This window comes from Phoca vitulina, unplaced genomic scaffold (genome assembly GCF_004348235.1).
Source record: "Phoca vitulina isolate PV1807 unplaced genomic scaffold, GSC_HSeal_1.0 scaffold11, whole genome shotgun sequence".
NCBI classification, from domain to species: Eukaryota; Metazoa; Chordata; class Mammalia; order Carnivora; family Phocidae; genus Phoca; species Phoca vitulina.
Window position 1 is genome coordinate 14,439,860 of NW_022589714.1, and position 19,630 is coordinate 14,459,489.

At 39.9% G+C, this 19,630-nt stretch overlaps 1 protein-coding gene across 7 annotated transcripts in view; it reads left to right on the forward strand.

Moving 5' to 3' along the window:
• FILIP1 (filamin A interacting protein 1) overlaps positions 1-19,630 on the forward strand; it is a 277,664-nt gene that overhangs the window by 250,852 nt on the left and 7,182 nt on the right. For 5 of the 7 annotated variants that reach the window (XM_032409436.1, XM_032409435.1, XM_032409439.1 and 2 more), the window contains 2 exons: positions 3,058-5,863; positions 8,811-12,657. In XM_032409436.1, the coding sequence (XP_032265327.1) occupies positions 3,058-5,863; positions 8,811-9,017 (3,013 nt within the window). In that variant the 3' untranslated portion in view covers positions 9,018-12,657. Of the gene's footprint in view, positions 1-3,057; positions 5,864-8,810; positions 12,658-19,630 lie in introns of those variants that run through there. The other 2 variants (XM_032409437.1, XM_032409438.1) reach the window with 2 other exon arrangements.

Here is a 19,630-nt window from a genome sequence, read left to right on the forward strand (position 1 = left end):
TTTGGGAGAATGCAGAGAATGGGCTGTGTATTGCTGTTAGATCCACTTTAACTAAGAGATGGGAACAGTTTAAGAAGTGTTGGAAGAGGGAAGGAGAGCTTAAGGGGCAAAGGAGAGAGAGAGAGGAATAATCACAGCTAGGAGGACCTGAAAAATGTGGTTTATTGGAAGCCAAATTCCTGCTCTGGTCACAGGATTTCCTACTCATGAGAAAGCCTTCTATTTTTCTCTGGCTGAAACATTAGTACCCCAGGTTTGACCACCAAAGACAAGTTACGGACATGAAAATATTTACAGATTCAACACAAAAAGCACTGGGCAGACTTTTCAGATGCATACTCTCTAGTTCTTACATTTATTTTTGTGTTTTATGACATCCATGTATTGAGTCTATATATCAGTCACTTTACTTCTACTATCTCGAAGTTGAGAACAATCCTGTGAGGTAGGTATTAACATCCCTCACTTTATAAGTAAAAAACTTGAGGGTCAGAGAGTTTTGGCAATTGGCCAGAGGTTACAGGTGGAAAATGAGAGACAGAATTCAGGTGCAGCTATGTCTGCCCATGTTTTAGTCACTCCAGCCCACCGTCTGTGATAGCATTGAGGCATAGGGTATTTAAAGAAATATCTTTAGAAATTTTAACATTTTAAACCTGGAGTTGAAAGCACTGATTTTTCAATGAATTCATCTCAAGATAGTCTAGTTAAGGTTAAGGAATTTAAAAATATCCCCTAAAATCTCTCCTAGTCTACGGTTCTGTGACATTATTTCATTTGTTTTGACTTAAGTAAAAAGAAAAGATGATCAATAAAATGCCCTTTCCACATGTAAGAACCACACTTAATGAAATGATTACAGTATTGTTCATGTGAATCCATAGGCTTTGAAAACAATCTTTTTCTTCTATTGGAGGAATAAAGTCATAACGGGTTTTAGAAATTATGTATTTACTTAGTAGATGCTTAGACACAAGGGGATGTTTGTAAAATTAAATTTCAGAAAAAATTCTTAATGACATCACAAGAACATTTCTATAGTAATTCTCTAACACCACAAATAGCTCTGATGTATGGCCAGTCATTTCTTGCACAATGCAATGTGAGACTATTAGCTTCTATTTACTTGGCTATCAGCTAATCTAGTCATAAATATGAAATAAATCATTCAGAATAACTAAGGTAAATAAGGCAAAATATATTGAAAGAATAAAATATACTTAAAATAAATACATGTTTATAACTTGCTTCTCTGATAAACATACTAATATTAAAATGCATTCTTAGACTACATAAAGTGAATATGATTATTTCAACTGTTTTAATGGGTAACTGAAAATAATTATTAAAAATTGGTGCAGATTATGGAGGGGAGTGGGAGATACAGGCTTCCAGTTATGGAATGAATAAGTCACAAGAATGAAAGGTACAGCATAGGGAACGTAGTCAGTCAGGTTGTAATAGTGTTGTATGGTGACCAATGGTAGCTGCACTTGTGGTGAGCACTGCATAATATATAGAGTTGTTGAAATACCATGTTGTACACCTAAAACTAATGTAACTTTGTGTGTCAACTCTCCTTCAATAAAAGAAATTGGTGCAAGCTAACTGACCAAGGATGGTGAATATTCTGGCGTATTTATATTCCTACTTTTTAATGCTATACATAAACACCATAGAGAAAATGTATTTCGTACATATGAAACATAATAATTCTTGCGGTTGCCTTATTTTTATATTGATAGTAATTCAGATTTCCTCCCTACCTAGTTCGCTATTTAAAACATCATTTAGGGGGGCGCCTGGGTGGCTCAGATGGTTAAGCGTCTGCCTTCCGGCTCAGGTCATGATCCCAGGGTCCTGGGATTGAGTCCCGCATCGGGCTCCCTGCTCAGCGGGGAGCCTGCTTCTCCCTCTGCCTCTCTCTCTCTCTGTCTCTTATGAATAAATAAATAAAATCTTTAAAAAAAAATCATTTAGGGGCATCTGCATGGCTCAGTCAGTTAAGCGTCACCTTCAGCTCAGGTCATGATCCCAGGGTCCTGGGATCGAGTCCCACATCGGGCTCCCTGCTCAGTGGAGAGCCTGCTTCTCCCTCTCCCTCTGCTACTCCCCCTGCTTGTGTGCTCTCTCTCTGTCAAATAAATAAATAAAATCTTTAAAAAATAAAAAATCATTTAAATCAGAAAACTGCAACAAAATTCTGTGCCGGTTCTTCATTAGCTGAAGTTAGTTTATGTAGATCAACTTTCTATCAGAAAGCTTGTCTTGCTTTGTCCCTAGAAGGTGATCGTTGCCTACAAAATTAAAAAAATCCAAGGTTCTTTTTTTCTGCACCTGCCCTTTCATTTAAAATAAAGTGATCTTTTGAAGTCATAAGATGCAGAGCTGAGGAGCAAGGATTCCAGAGCCCCACTGCCTGAGTTTGAATGCGAACACTGCCACTTCCTGATGATGGGCCCCGTACAAGTATCGTGTCTCACGTTCCTTATCGGGATGACAGTAGCAGTACGTGTCTCATAGGATTGCTATGAAGAGAAAATAAACACATAACACACATAATGCCTGGAATACAGAAAACACTATTTAAATAGTCATTGTTACTGCACAACCTAAGTGTTACTCAATGGTTGTTATTGAAGTATAACATATCTGCAGAAAGGCACTCATATCACAAATGTTTAGCTTACTGAAATGTAATAGGCTGACCAATCTTGTGTAAACAGCACATAAATCATGAAACAGAAACTAGTACCTGAAAAGTATGGAAACTACTCCTCTTCATGCGCACTTCTGGTCACTACCCACTACCTAAGGGTAACCGGTATCCTGACTTCTGATTAGTTTCATTAATGACTACCTGTTAAGCCTTGATATTGCAGCAGTTAATAGGTATTTATTATGTTAGCATTTCATTTTTTTATTTAATATCCAAGACAAACCTACTTGCTGATGAACCTTTTAATATGTATAACAATACATATACATAAATGTAATATATGATATATATATAAGATAATAATAACATATAATATTTTAATATATTTTGCTTCCTAGGTTGAAAAAGCTCCTTGAACAAGAAAAGGCTTACCAAGCCCGAAAAGAAAAGGAAAATGCTAAGCGGCTCAATAAACTGAGAGATGAGCTTGTGAAACTGAAGTCCTTTGCACTCATGCTGGTGGATGAAAGGCAAATGCATATTGAGCAACTTGGCCTCCAGAGCCAGAAAGTACAGGATCTTACTCAGAAACTGAGGGAAGAAGAAGAAAAGCTCAAAGCCATCACTTCCAAATCCAAAGAAGACAGACAGAAACTGCTCAAGTTAGAAGTGGATTTTGAACACAAGGCTTCGAGGTTTTCCCAAGAGCATGAAGAGATGAACGCGAAGTTGGCCAATCAAGAGTCTCACAACAGGCAACTTAGGCTCAAGCTGGTTGGCTTAACTCAGAGAATTGAGGAGCTGGAAGAGACCAACAAAAACCTCCAAAAGGCAGAGGAAGAACTTCAGGAATTAAGAGATAAAATTGCCAAAGGGGAATGTGGCAACTCCAGCCTGATGGCAGAAGTGGAAAATCTCCGTAAGCGTGTGCTTGAAATGGAGGGTAAAGATGAGGAGATCACTAAAACTGAATCCCAGTGCCGGGAATTGCGGAAGAAGCTGCAAGAGGAGGAACACCACAGCCGCGAGCTCAAACTTGAAGTGGAGAAGTTACAGAAGAGAATGTCTGAACTGGAGAAACTGGAGGAAGCATTTAGTAAGAGTAAATCTGAGTGTGGCCAGCTCCATTTAAATCTGGAGAAAGAGAAGAACTTAACCAAAGACCTGTTGAATGAACTGGAGGTGGTCAAGAGTAGAGTTAAAGAACTGGAATGTTCTGAAAGTCGATTGGAAAAGGCTGAATTAAGTCTAAAAGATGATCTTACAAAGTTGAAGTCATTTACTGTGATGCTGGTTGATGAAAGGAAAAATATGATGGAAAAAATAAAGCAAGAGGAGAGAAAAGTGGATGGACTCAATAAAAATTTTAAGGTGGAACAAGGAAAGGTTATGGATGTAACTGAAAAACTAATTGAAGAAAGCAAGAAGCTTTTAAAACTGAAATCTGAAATGGAGGAAAAGGTGTATAATTTGACAAAAGAAAGAGATGAGTTAATAGGTAAACTGAAAAGTGAAGAAGAAAAATCCTCTGAATTAAGCTGCAGTGTTGACTTATTAAAGAAGAGACTTGATGGGATAGAGGAAGTGGAAAGAGAAATAACAAGAGGAAGGTCTCGGAAGTGTTCTGAGCTCACCTGCCCAGAAGATAACAAGATTAAGGAACTAACACTGGAAATTGAGAGACTGAAGAAACGCCTTCAACAGCTGGAGGTGGTTGAGGGGGATTTGATGAAGACAGAGGATGAGTATGATCAGCTGGAGCAGAAATTTAGAACTGAGCAGGACAAGGCCAATTTCCTCTCTCAACAACTGGAGGAGATAAAGCACCAAATTGCCAAGAATAAGGCAATCGAGAAAGGCGAGGCCGTGAGTCAGGAAGCAGAGCTGAGACACAGGTTTCGGTTAGAAGAGGCCAAAAGTCGAGACCTAAAAGCCGAAGTCCAAGCTCTTAAAGAGAAGATCCACGAATTAATGAACAAAGAAGATCAGCTTTCTCAACTCCAAGTGGATTATTCTGTCCTTCAACAAAGGTTTATGGAAGAAGAAAATAAGAACAAAAACATGGGGCAGGAGGTCCTCAATCTGACCAAAGAGTTGGAGCTTTCTAAGCGGTATAGCCGAGCTCTTAGGCCCAGTGTGAATGGAAGAAGAATGGTGGATATTCCGGTGACGTCGACTGGAGTGCAGACGGATGCTGTCAGCAGTGAGGCAGCAGAAGAAGAAACACCAGCAGTATTTATACGGAAATCCTTTCAAGAAGAAAATCATATCATGAGTAACCTTCGACAGGTGGGATTGAAGAAACCTATGGAACGATCCTCGGTACTAGACAGGTATCCTCCAGCAGCCAACGAGCTCACTATGAGAAAGTCTTGGATTCCATGGATGAGAAAAAGGGAAAATGGGCCCCCAATCACTCACGAGAAAGGGCCTCGAACAGATGCCAGTCCAGGGCACCCAGGAGAGCTGGTCCTTTCGCCAAAGCAAGGCCAGCCTCTGCATATTCGAGTGACCCCAGACCATGAGAATAGTACTGCAACTTTGGAAATAACCAGCCCGACGTCTGAAGAATTTTTTTCTAGTACCACCGTCATTCCTACCTTAGGGAATCAGAAACCAAGGATAACCATTATTCCATCACCAAATGTTATGTCTCAAAAGCCAAAAAGCGGAGATGCTACTCTTGGCACAGAACGAGCCATGTCCCCAGTCACGATTACTACATTTTCTAGAGAGAAGACCCCAGAAGGTGGAAGAGGTATGTTTGCAGACAGGCCCACATCCCCCATTCAGATAATGACAGTGTCTACATCGGCAGCACCAGCTGAGATGGGAGTCTCTCCGGAATCCCAGGAAATGCCCATGGGAAGGACTGTCTTCAAAGTCACCCCAGAAAAACAGACTGTTCCAACTCCTCTACGGAAATATAATTCCAATGCCAATATCATAACCACAGAAGACAATAAAATTCACATTCATTTAGGTTCTCAGTTTAAACGATCCCCTGGGACTTCAGCTGAAGGATCGAGTCCAGTTATTACTGTCCGACCTGTCAATGTGACAGCTGAAAAGGAAGTTTCCACTGGTACGGTCCTTCGCTCTCCTAGGAACCATCTCTCGTCAAGACCTGGCGCTAGCAAGGTGACGAGCACTATCACCATAACACCGGTCACAACTTCATCTACTCGAGGAACCCAGTCAGTGGTGAGTAGAAGACACTCCCAAGTATAGGCCGAGGCAGGGCGAAGTGAGTCATGAGAATCACCCAGGGCCCAAAATGAAAGAAAAGCACATGCCTCTTGCTCTACCTGAGTCCACTAGCAGATGTTTCCTAGTGGACAAGCTACACCAAGAAATGAAAATAAAAACGGCCTAATATTTTAATAAATTGAACTAATTGGGGGGAAAATTTTCTTTTTTTTATACAAATTATGAAGGCCCCCAAAATTCTGGCAATGATGGCCTCTTCATAATATCACCATATGGTAATAATCAGGTTTAAAGTTTAATTTTTATATTTAAAATACTTTTAAAAATGAAGACTGAGAGAAATGGTCAATATGCAGGAAGAATGAAAACTGCTTCCTGGCTTACATTTCTATACCCTAAAATATTCAATATGTGGTTGTGTATGGCCATAGTCATATTTTTACCAAAATATTTTATTCCAAAAATAAGATTAAAAGATTTAAATATTAAAACCTATTTTTAAAAGTAAAAAACAAATGAGTCTATATGTCTAAACACTACATTTTATTAATAATGTCTTGCAGAGAGCAAGTGCTGGATAAATATTTATTTAATAACCAACTAGAAGGCTAAATGAATGATTACAAAAAAATGTATCTGAAGTATAAAAACAAGAGCTTAAAAATAAATTCTATTTTTTAAAAATACCTCCAGTGATTGTCTTCATTTACCTGGGATGAACTGGTAAATTAAATTATAAAAGAATGTGTACTATTTAGATTTTAATTTAAACCAACAGAATAGAAATTATGATTCTTAGACTCTGAACAAATTCTATAGCTTGTATTAGACACTCTTAAAGACAGGAAGCTTATTTTTAAGTATAGAAACTGTGGCTTATTCTCCCACATCCTCAATATAATTTACTTAAATTTTCTGTGCACCAGCATAGACTCAAGACAGACTTCAAAGTGTGAATTACTAATTGCTTTGCTAGTAAAGCTTTTCATTATTGACCCAAAGGAGCTGAATAGCATTCAGAATTGTTCACACATTTCAAATGGTTCAATATAATATTGCTTTTTAAGCAACACAGAGCATACTTTGGTGTGCATGGTTACTTCTCCCTAATGATTTTTATAAAAAGATGGTGGAGGCGAAGTTGTTGTAATTTAGAGCAGATTTTCTGCTGCAACATCTTATTCCCATTTTAAGGGTGAGATCAAAATAGCTTTATTTTCTTTGGTAACATTTTTCACTACTGATTAAACCCCATATACAAACAAGACTTCAAATAAGATTTACAAGGCCTAAAGGATGGCCCACTTACTCCAGATATATCAGATTCCATAAAGTCAAGGATGACAAAAAGTTTAGGACACCTCTCTTAGAAATTGAATAGCGAGGCTAGTTCATTTGTGCATTTATTCATCCAACATTTATTAAGTGTTTAGCTACACTCTGGGCACTGGGTTTGGTGCTGACTGCAAAGAGGACCTTCAGAAGTACCCAGCTTAGCAGGAGAGGCAGGATTGGAACCTACCCAATTGGAACCTACCCTCCAGTAGTTCTATGATAGAGGTGTGTACAAAGGAACCCACCAGAGAAGGCTTCCCAGAGGAGGAAGTTTTCACAGATAAGGAGAGATTTTTTTAAGAAGGAAAAGGGAAGGCATATGTAGAGAGAACAATCTGTGCAAAGGTATGGCAATGTGAAGGAGCCTGCCATATTTGGGGAATGGTGAGCATTCCCACTGTGCTGCAGCCGTTGGGTGCAGAGACAAAATGCGAGAGCAGAAAATAGAGAGGCAAACTGGGGTCAGATATTGAAGAGAGGTGCACGGCTTATTACGAAATTGACCTTTAATCTCATGGGATAGACAGAGGGAGCCATTGAAAGGGCATTGATGATAGAAGAACGATATGATTTATGTGTTAGAAACATATGTCTATAAAATAGTTTAAAGCATAAATTGGAGGGCACAAAGACGGAGGGCAGGGACACTGTTGCAATTCTCTAGGCTAGAGATGGGGTAGGCTTGAACTGTGGTTGTGAAAATGAGGACAGAGTTGTATTGAAGATAGGATCAAAGATTTCGTGACAATCTGCATATAGAGAGTGGCTCTGGGGTTTCTGGTGTGGCTGTATGGGTAGATAGGATGAGAAACATAGGGGGACTACTGTTTGGGGAGAAGATAAGTCATGTTGGGGGCATTTATATTTGAGATGCCTGAGAGACCGTGGAGATGTCTGGCAAATAGTTGGAAATGTACATGTGTATTCCAGAAGATCACTGGAGGCTCGAGGTCCTGGGACTCATCAACACATGGGGTGACAACTGAGGTGATCATCAAGGTGAATGTGGAAAATGAAAAGAGAGCTGAGGATGGAGCATGGTGACACCCACATTTAGAAGAAAGGCAAGCTAGGCCAAGGAGCCAACAAGACATTGGATAGGAGTCATCAGAGACAGGAGGCGAATGGGTGAAACTCCAGTAAGAACACATCACAGCAAGAGAGTTTTAGGAGAACTTCAAGAAGAAGGGTATGGCCAGCAGTGAGGGGAAAAATGAGAAGAGTCTGGCATCATTAAGAGGCAAGGGGAGAGATGCTTCATCTAAAGAAAGTAGAGATAATTTGGGGGACAGTGGGAGTAAAGTTGCCTGAGTTGATGCCAGGTGGCTGTATTTTCTCTGTGAAATAGGAGTTAAGGTCACTTCAGGAAGGGTAGAGGAAGCAGGTCAGGGGCTTGAGAAGAGAAGGAGGTCTGGCGTAGATGTTTCAGGACAGGGAAGAGGAGGCAGTCAGCGTGGATGAGATCCCAACTCCAAGTTCCTAACAGTGTTATCTGGGGAGCGGTCATCCGTGGGCATTCCTGTCCTGCTGATGTTCAGGTTGATGGCAAATCCGGGCGGAAACTCACCGACATCTCCCTTGTGTCTGTCTCTCTTCTCTCTTACAGTCAGGACAAGACGGGTCATCCCAGCGACCTACCCCCACCCGCATTCCTATGTCAAAAGGTATGAAAGCAGGAAAGCCAGTAGTGGCAGCCCCAGGAGCAGGAAATCTGACCAAATTCGAGCCTCGAGCTGAGACTCAGTCTATGAAAATAGAGCTGAAGAAATCTGCAGCCAGCAGCGCTACCTCTCTCGGAGGGGGGAAGGGCTGAGGGCAGTGGCTGAGGGGGTATGTCGTGCCGATGCTCCTGCTGCCATGAACACCGACCTTCGTCTGTTTGTGCCAACTCCTTACGTGCACTAACTTCCGTTTTAAATATCTTGTTTATAAAGTAATCCACTAATAGCCATGTGTCTTTCCTATTTTGTAAATGTGTTTCGATGCCAGAGAAAAGAACGAACTAGCAGAACTGCTGCTTGCTGGCTGCTTTGTTGAGGATGCCGGGCCTGAGGCAGGGCTGACTTCTAGTCCCATTATTGCTTCTAGAAAGTGGGCCCGTTGGGTAACCCGCCTGAGCCTCGGTCTCTTGATGTCAGTAAGATATGGGGGCTGGATCTCATCCTCTCCAGAGCCAGATCCCATATTTCCTAATTGTAAATCAAATTTAATAGGCCTTGTTCCACAAGAATTGATTTTTCAGAAATTCTATTATGAAATAGGAAATAGCTTAACAGTTGTCATTTGCCTCTATTAAATCCCAAATTTGCTTCATGTGCTGGAAAAAAACATCTCCTAGCTATCACAGGGCCTGGACCCTTAAAGTTTTGCAAAAACAAAAGCCTCTGGGTTGATTTCAGGAAATAATTTGAATGTGAAATAAAATGGAAATGAAATATGGATTCCTAAAAACAGAGTTTTACTTATTTGTGTGTGTCTGTGTGTATGATAGGGGTTTTGGCCATCTCCAAAACATTCCCAGAATTTTATGGACAATAATTTTTGAACCATTAATGTCAAACTCATGCTCTATTCAAGTGTGCAATTGATTTAAATTATGGAGCCATTTGAATAGAGCTGCCAAATGGCCCTTCTATCCATTACAACCTCAACCAAGGTTGTAATGGATAGAAAATAGAAGAAAGTAATTGTGATACATTAATGCCAAGAAAAAAAATGACATCATGCATAGCTTAATTGAATTCAAATATTTTCCTCAATTGAGTGTGGACTTTACTTGGAAATATAGAACTAGTTCATGAGTGTGTGTGTGTGTGTGTGTGTGTGTGTGGTGTGGTGTGGTGAAGTGAATTATTACTCCTGTCAGTTTTACTTATCTTTGTATCATTTTCATTCATTTCAAGCATGTTTTAATAAGCATGAAACTGTGAATGCAAAATGCCAGGTGTCTTTGTGAGATTAACCATGTTATTAAAGTGGACATTGTGCTTCCTGGTCAAATAACCACAAATGAGCTCAAGGCTAATAACCCGCAGGTTAGCATCTGAGATCTCGTGTAGGCAGCACCTTTGTCAAAATTCTTAAGCCAATTGAGTGAACTTTGTAAAAATACAATAACTACAAAGTTACAGGTTGTTATTTTTCCACTTCTGAATTGTGAGAATTCCAAGATTATTTGGATAGTCCCTGCCTCTGATATTTGGGGAAAGATAGTTGTTCTTTTTTTTAAAAAAAAAAAAAGATATGATTTAGCTTTTATCATCAAATCACCAAGCTTTGTGATAAAGAGGCTCTTCTCTGAGTTCTTTCCACACCAGATTTCCTAGCTCTTGTAGAACTTGGACTTCAATCGTATATGATGGTGGTGGATGCCTCGCAGAATTCATATTCTTTTTAATCAGGTCTCTATTGCCTACAGCTCATCAGTTCTCAGCATATGTATTAAAGAGATGTTGAATAACCGTAGGAGACATGCTATAATAGTGGGATTTCAAGGTAGAAGGAGAGAGACTGAGAAAAAAGATTTTATAAAATGTGATTTTGAACAAGTGTAAACGAGATCTTTCCATTTCCAATACTGACTTGCCTATTTTTAAGAGGAAATTTTCCCCTTTTGTAAAGTACACATCCATCCCTTGGAAAAACAAAGACATTCTCTGTTTTTCAAATGCCTCCTTGGCATTGAGAGTATTTAGTGCTACTGTGGTGTAACATACTGTATGTGAACAGTGTCAAAAGAACAAGACACTGTGCTCCTTCTGACTCTACCTGTCATTCTCCAGTGACTTTTATCATAATCTATTGTCACCGCTGCTGTCTTTTGCTGTTCCCCGCTCACAACATGCTTATGCCGTTTCTGCCGGGAAGTCCATACCATCTGCAGGGAGAGTGCTCCGAGGGGCTGAACAGTGCGTGTACAGGATGTTTATACATCTGGATGCTGGAAGAGAGCCACCTACAAAGTACAACTGCTAAGAAAACTTGGCAGAACAACACATACTCACTTTTCAGAAATGGTAAAGAGCAGCCATGGCAGTTTTTCTTTGTAATTTTAGAACCAACTCTACATTTATTGGATAGCTTTGGTTTAAACCACATATTAGAAATGAAATCCACTGGGGATAGGAAGTGGAGGATTAAATGCACTCCAATTCCAGCTTCTATTTGTGAGGATAATGTTTTCGTGATGCAGCTTAATGTGCTTTTATAAGAGTGAATGGGATTAAAAGTTAGAGTCTTTTCCCTGTCCTGGAACATAGCATCGTGCAGTAAAAGGGCTCACCAAGGCTGCTGTGTACAGCTGCTGCTCAGGTCCCACCCAAGGCAGGGGAGGGAGGGCCATTTCCATAGATTTCAATGGGATGGCTCCCCCTGGGGGTGTGCAGGGCACAGTCTGTACGGCTCTGGAAGCCCTGGGCTTCCCCTCCAGAGAGTAATTTTCATGGGTTGACTATTTCAGCACAGTATGGCGGTGGCCATTTAGCATGCGTGGTACGAGAAGTGTTCCTGTATGGGACATGACCCTAAGGGTGTTTATCCTTTCTTGAAAATGACCTTCCTGTCTAGGTCACTTGCTTAAACAGAGTCCTTCGGTTTCTACTGGCATTTTTATTATGTTTTCAATGAGGGCAAGCGAATGGGTGGCAACTAGACTCTAGAGATGTTCGTGTATTCATTAAGGGTAGGTATTACTAGATGTCTTACTTGAACATCTTCAAGAAAGAAGGGAAGGGATGCCTTTGATGTGTAGTGTGGAAAGAGTGTAGCTTCAGGGAAATGAAAACATGTCCAAGAATATAGGATGTACAAAGATTTGAATTTCTCATTCCCTCAGAGATTTGGAACACTGAGGAAAGCATGAGACTTTCCTGATCAGAAAAGCCCCAGGGACATTAGATAAGAAGAAGGCACTTAGGTGGGAGGCTGGAGGGCAGAGAGAAAGGAAGAGGTAACAAGATGGGCACAGAGGGGCTTCCCAGTAAACAGGAACATAGAATTCCAAAATTTCCCCAACCTGGATGAAGTTCAGTGTTGCCCTCCTACCTCCTCCTCCATCCTCCAGGGTCTCATGATTGGTTATGCTCTCATCCTCGGCTATTTCAGTTTCTCCTTTTTATCTGCTAGTTGCACACAGGGTATAAATATGCTCCGGACTCTTCCATTTGAGCACAATTCCTCCCTCAGCTGCGCAGTCCTCTCTAGGGGCTGCCGGTTAAGCCACGGACAGAACACTTGACCTTTTCTGCCTCCACTTCTACATTTCCATTTATTCTTTAACTTGCTCTTTAAATTTTTATTAAATACGGAGTTAAACTATCAGCCAGCACTAAAAGAAAATGAAAACAGCTGTTCCTGATCTCACCCCTCTTTTCCCTCAGTCTGACTCCCTGGAGAAAATCATTCCTAACCCTTAACTGTTTCTTCTGATATTTGTCTACATATTTCTAAATAATATACTTGTACTCTTTATTTATCAATCATTATTTTTTTCAAAAAAGATTTTATTTGTTTATCTGAGAGAGAGAGAGAAAGAGAGAGCACGAAGTGGGGGGAGGGGAGGAGGGAGAGGGAGAAGCAGACTCCCTGCTGAGCAGGGAGCCTGACCCGGGGCTCCATCTGTGGGGCTCAATCCCAGGACCCTGAGATTATGACCTGAGCAGAAGGCAGACGCTTAACACCGAGGTACCCCTTTCCTTTATGTTTTGATGGTTGAGGATGTAGCACTCTCGCATGTCCCCTCTTTCCCTTTTCCCCATCCTCCCAGTATGATTACAACACAAATTTTTTGATAAATCATCAGTCAGCATTTATATGTTTATATATTTATAAGTTTACAGTGTAAATTTAAATGTTCCCTGTTGGGGTGCCTGGCTGGCTCAGTTGGTGGAGCTCACGACTCTTGATCTTGGGGTTGTGGGTTCAAGATCACGTTGTGTGTAGAGATTGCTTAAAAATAAAATCTTAAAAAAAATAAAAAAAATATTGTTCCTGCTGAGCCAAATAGTATACCATGTTTGTGTTCCCTTCCTCTTACCCCTTTCACCCTTCAATAGAATAAGTATTTTAATTTTTCATCTGCTTGGTTTTCTATGTATCTATCTTTATTTTTTCCAAATGCTCCAATAGATCTGCCAAACACCTATCAGTAATTTTTCCAAACACTTAAATACGTCAGTTTCTTATTTTTACCTGGAGGCTTTCCTAGTTCAGCTCCTTAGTTTCCTACGTTAGCCCTCTGCTTCCCTACTTAGTCTGGACTGGTCATGCTCTAGGCCAGGTAAGGCTCTTGTCCTATTGTTCTTTTGCCTAAGTTGAATCCTCTGTTTCCTGGATTTCTTCTTCTACTTCTTTTGCTTACACACCTGTCTGTATATCTATCTCTCTTGAAGTACATTTGACCCCTGAATAACATGGGAGTTGATGGTGTTGACCCCCAGCGCAGTGTAAATTTTGACTCCCCCAAAACTTAACTACCAAGAGCCTACAGTTGACTGGAAGGCTTACCCATTGCATACACAGTCAATTAACACATACATCATATGTTACATGTATTATATATTGTATTCTTACAGTAAAGTAGAGACAATAAAATATTAAGAAAATCACAAGGAAGATAAAGCACATTTATAGTATATTTGTATACTGTATTTATTGAAAACAATACTGTATTTATTGAATTACTGTATTTATTGTAAACAATCCACATATAAGTGGACCTGCACAGTTCAAACTTATGTTGATCAAGGGTCAACTATATATCTTTTAGGAGTTTCTAAAGAAAAAAATCCTTCAGTAACTTCCTTGGGGTGGGCTACATGTATTCTGGGGATAGATCAAGGGAAGTAAGATGGAGAATCTTACAGTAAAGTGTGCAAACATTTTTATTCCCCTGCACTCAGTCTATGCTGACCATTCATATGCTTGGGTCTAGTAGAACTGCTTAGATCAGTTTTTTGTTTTTTTGTTTTTCCTGGAAAAATAAACCCTGGGTCTCTGGTAAGGATGACTAAGACATCTAATCTCTTTTGGTTTTCCTTTGACCTCTCTGACCGCTCCACCTCGGTCTCCCTTGCTGACACCTTATTTTATGCATACAATCTAAGGGTCACTGTTCCCCTCATCTCTGCCAGTTACCTACACTACACGCTCATTTTATGCACTCCCATAGCTTCAATTATCACCCATATGTTGATGGCTACCAATCCTCTATCTCCAAATGCATACCCCACTTTGTACTGTATATCTCCAACTTAACTTGTCTAAAAGCAGTTCTCAACACCTCCTCCAACCCTCATCAAGTCTTCTCCTCCTCTTACTATTCTGCATCTCAGCAAGGGTATCCTGATCTACCCAATCACCCAAGCAAGAAGCCTGGTAGCCATTTTAGGCTTCTCCTCCTCCTTCACCTGTCAAGTCCACTCATCAAGCAAGTCTCATGGTCTAACCCCCTAATGCCTCTATCAGCTGAACCCACATCTCCATTTTCCTTGCTACTGCCTGAGTTGAGGTTTTAATTACTTCTCATCTGGATTACTCCAATATGTCCCCTAATTGGTCTCATAATCTCTAGCCTCAAAACTCTCAGATTCATTCTTCATTTTGTTTTCCAAAGTTCAAATTGATCATATCACTCCTCTATTTGAAAACCCTCCAAAGGTTCCTCATTACCTATAGAACATAGCACCAACTCCTCCATATGGCCCTTGAGGCTCTCTGTGACTGGGCTCTCTCTCTCTCCCTGATCTATGAGCATCCCTCCCCTTTCCTTTTCCATGCCTGGACTCCTGCCCCCCAGGCAGACCGAATGGCTTGCATACCAGGCCAGGTCACCTTTCCTTGACTTGTTCACTTTGTCCCTTCTCCCTACTTTTCCTTCTGGTGGTTGTGTCCATCTCTGTTCAAAATTTCTTTCAAAAACCTTGTCTCTACTAGAGAGACAAGCCATTATTTCAGAATCTAACCTGGGGTTTAAAGCCTGTCTGTTTCTGTAAAAAACTTGGCACTTACTGTAGAGAAAGAAAACCAGAACTTGAAGGATGGCTGGAGGCTGGAGAAGAAAGAGTTATTCTCACTTCTCGCTTCCTCCCTTTGTCTGCAATGCAAACCTGTGAGAATGATGTGGAGGGTCCTGACAAATCATGCGTGGGAACATGGAAATAAAGAGATGGTAAAATTAGAGGAAATTCACGTATCACCATTCTGGATAGTGTAAGTTACATCTTTCCCTTCCAAGGCACTATAGGCCCATAATGAGTGCAGAACAGCCAGGGATCCTGGACTGAGGAGTTGTCATCTCTGAAGCCATCACATATGTGGAAAACTAAGGGGGACTGAGAGCTTTCTGTGACATACAAACATACTTGAATGAATTATGAATTGCTCTTTCCTCACCCTCTCTAACTCCCCCAGAGGAACATGAAAGACACTTCTGGAGAGAGAAAATTTCAAGTGATTTATCATGCTCTTCAGGTTCATGAAGGACCTTCTAAAATAGGTCAGGGGGTACCTGGGTGGCTCAATCAGTTAAACGTCTGACTCCTGGTTTTGGCTCAAGTCATGATCTCAGGGTCGTCGGATCGAGCCCTGCATCAGGCTCCATGCTCAGTGAGGAGTCTGCTTGAGATTCTCTGTCTCTGCACCTTCCCCCCACCCTGCTCACACACTCTCTCTCTCTCTCAAATAAATAAAATCTTTTAAAAAAATAGGTCAGGAGAGGCTCTTGTTTTAAAAAACCAAACACCACCACCAATAAGCAGACTTTAGATTTAGGATAGATATTAAGGTGAACATCCAGAGAAAGTGGATTGCTGAACAATGCCTAGATACCTGAGCTAGAACTGAAAACCAGGAGACCAGAGTAAGGTTGTGTGACCTTTGGCAAATCGCCTTACTTTGACTTATGGTTTAGCATTTAGCTATAACCTTTTATGATTCTGGCATTCCTCCTTATAGTCATAATATGATAGGCTTCACTATTTAGCAAGCAACTTAAAACATTCTACCATAACACTTTTCCTAAGAACTAGTAAATAATTGCTTATCTGGCAAATATAGTTTTGGCCTCTCTACGTGTGCTAATGTTATGTATGTATGATGGTCAGAATTGCAAAATCAAGGGCTGGTAACAGCTGAACCAGACTTCAGAGGTCAAGAAGATAATTATCTCTCTTATTAAAGATGAAAACAAAACCAAGACCAAGAACAAAACAAGAAAACCCCAAGGCTTAGAGATGTCTAACCATCTTACTAATGATGATGCCAGATTTTCTGTACATTACTCATTATTTCATATGATGAAACAACTTCAGGTAAGCAAAGTATATATTCATATATAGACTAAAATACCCACACTCACTGGGCCAAAATAATACTGCCAAAGGATTTTGAGATATTAAGATATCTACATAGAAACTATATGTGTCAAAGTTATCATAACAGTACTTTGATGAATATTGTTGTCCTTATCTAAAAAGCACAAGGCCCTTCCCAACTTTCACATACAGTGTTATTTTCCACGTGATTTTGTGGCCAGCCATAGGCTGAGATCAACGCTAGGCATTTAGCATCTGTGTCCAAAAGGGTAGAACCTAAGCATTCTTGGCTCAAATAGTTAACTATTTTTCCACTGTTGAGTTCCTATTTATAGTTAATGTTATATGTGGGATGATAATTAGTTCCAATTTGCTTGTATCTGGAAACAGTAAACTATTTGAGAGATAAGGATTAGCTTGCCTAAAAAAGAAGTTAGCAGTCATAACTGATTATTGGTAATTCCTGCAACCTGTAGAGGTAAGGGGATGATTTGGGCTGATGATGGAGTGGGAAATGTTTTGGAAGGAAGCAAATAAACTATTAGAAGGTTGAGAAACCCCAAGAGAGTGTATATCATCTGGTTCAAAAGTTTCCTGAAGCAAATGACAGAACTGATTAGCGGAAGTATTTTTAATTAGCTGAGCTGAATCCAAAAGAGGGAATACAAGTCCAAGTCAACAGAGGAAGTTTATTGGACTTCCTATTTAAAACAGATGTTTTATCAGGACTCTGATTAATTTCTGAATGTGATAATAACGGGACTGAATACCGAAGCAGTTTATTAAAATGAGAACCTTAAAAGTAAACAGTATCTAGGCATTCCTACTTCTTTCTAAAAGGTCTAGGACATTTTTGCAGGTGAATAAATGACTCTGTGGACAACATATTAAAGCTGGGGTTTAGTAGCTAGTGGAGAGGAAGAACAACACAGCTCTAAGCCTGGGCACTGCCTTTCAGGCAGAGCCCATGGGGAGTAGGGAGGCATGGAACCCGGAAAGCAGGTCATAAGCCAGCCAAACTGATGCAAAATCCAAGAGGAAATGTTTTCTGTATAATTTGGTATGCAGTTTCCTGTGTATGAAATAGCCTTCCTTTGTGGTCGCAAAGTCCTACTATAAGTTGAACTTCTACTCTCTTAGTCTTCAGTGTGTGAGCTTAAAGGCTATCTATTAAAGTGATCGTGTCTCATTTACTAGAATAGATTTTTAAAATTCAGAGCTCAAGTGTCCCCTTGCAGAGAGTTTGGCAGAGTATAAGCATATGTATTGCTTGGGAGGAAGGCATTGACTTTCCAGGGAGTACATCTTTCCAACTCCACAGCCAAGGAGCTCTCCTGGGAGGAACCAGACTCGCAATTTGTTGCCATGTTGCCCCACTCTAGCACTTGAGAGTCTCCCCCAAATTTCTCCCCAAATCCCAGCTTGCATATACAACTTTGGATCTCAAGTCATCTGGCTGGCCAGTAGTTTTGGGTTACCACCAAAGGAGGATGAATAGTAAGGTCAGAAGTCAAGTATAATTAGGAATTGATAATATGTTAAATTTCCTTTCTGTGGACCATTTGCTAAGAGCTAGTGTACTAAAAGAATGAATTCATATTATTGTGAAGCATCATTTCACAATAATATCATAATCACAAATAATGTATTAATGTGTTACCCAAAGTTTCTTAAGGAGAAAATATCAAGATAACACTTGAGAGGAACATATAGAGGAAAGTGTAAGTACTTTTGGTAAACTGTTAATGTCAAAATACATAAAAACCCAATGTCCCCATATGTGTATGCTGATTAAGATTTAGAGGTTTTTCCTTCTTCCAATTAGGAAAAAAGAAATGATGTTCTTAAATGTTTGCACATCAGAGAGCCCTAAATTTAAGTGCTTTGCTATTTTGAGTTTGCTTATAGAGGTGGAAATTAACTATGGCCTTTGGTCTCAACCTGCCTGTTATATACTCTACAAATTACAACATCAGAAAAATGGTAACTGTAAAAAGAGAAAAGTTAATAGAAAATTATACCTGATTTTACTCAGGTTACTGTAGAGGCCCCAAATAACCTATATTTGGGTCTTAATTCTGAGATGAAATGAAGACAGAGTAAGAAATGGAGTAAGATTTGCTCACTGACTTTGTAACTTCAGTAAAATTTATAAATTATTTTATTGTATTAAACCATAAAAAAAAAGCCAAGGAGAAACTTGGAAACTCTGCCCCCCCTTTTTTTATTAACATATAATGTATTATTTGTTTCAGGGGTACAGGTCTGTGATTCATCAGTCTTATACAATTCACAGCGCTCACCATAGCACATACCCTCCCCAATGTCCATCAGCCAGCCACCCCATCCCTCCCACCTCCCACCACTCCAGCAACCCGCAGTTTGCTTCCTGCAATTAAGAGTCTCTTATGGTTTGTCTAACTCTGCCCTTTAAAAAAAAACTTAACTAATGGCATAATCCCTGAAGCATTTTTTTTTTTGCCAGCAACCAAGGACTCTGTATGCATCAGACAGTTTTGCTGTGTAATGAGTCACCTCAAAATCTAATGGCTTAAAGCAAAATTTTTTCTCTCTCACAATTTTGTATATTGGCAGGATGATTCTTTTCTGAGTCAGTTTACAGATTTGGGGAAAACATAGATAATAAGCAAGCATAGATTTAATAAATATGTTTAATAAATTTCAATTAAAATAATTCTTCTATCATATAGATCTTTTCTCACAATCTCTGGAAACAAGATGAACTATGTCTCCATGTGTATAAAACAAAATAATTTGGGTTTAATTGTATTCCTTTAAATAAAGTTTATGTGTATAAATATGAAATACCCTCTTTTTAAAAGGATTTATTTATTTATTTGAGAGAGAGAGAGAGCACACAGAGGGAGAGAGAGAGAAGCAGACTCCCCGCTGAGAAGGGAGCCCGATGCAGGGCTCTATCCCAGGACCCTGGGATCATGACCCGAGCTGAGGGCAGACACTTAACTGACTGAGCCACCCAGGTGCCCCTGAAATACCCCCTTTTATTATTAAAGTAGAATAAAATAAACTGTTAACATTGTCAAGTATTTTTGAGACAATCTTTTTAATAATGCAATCTGATTAGGGGCACCTG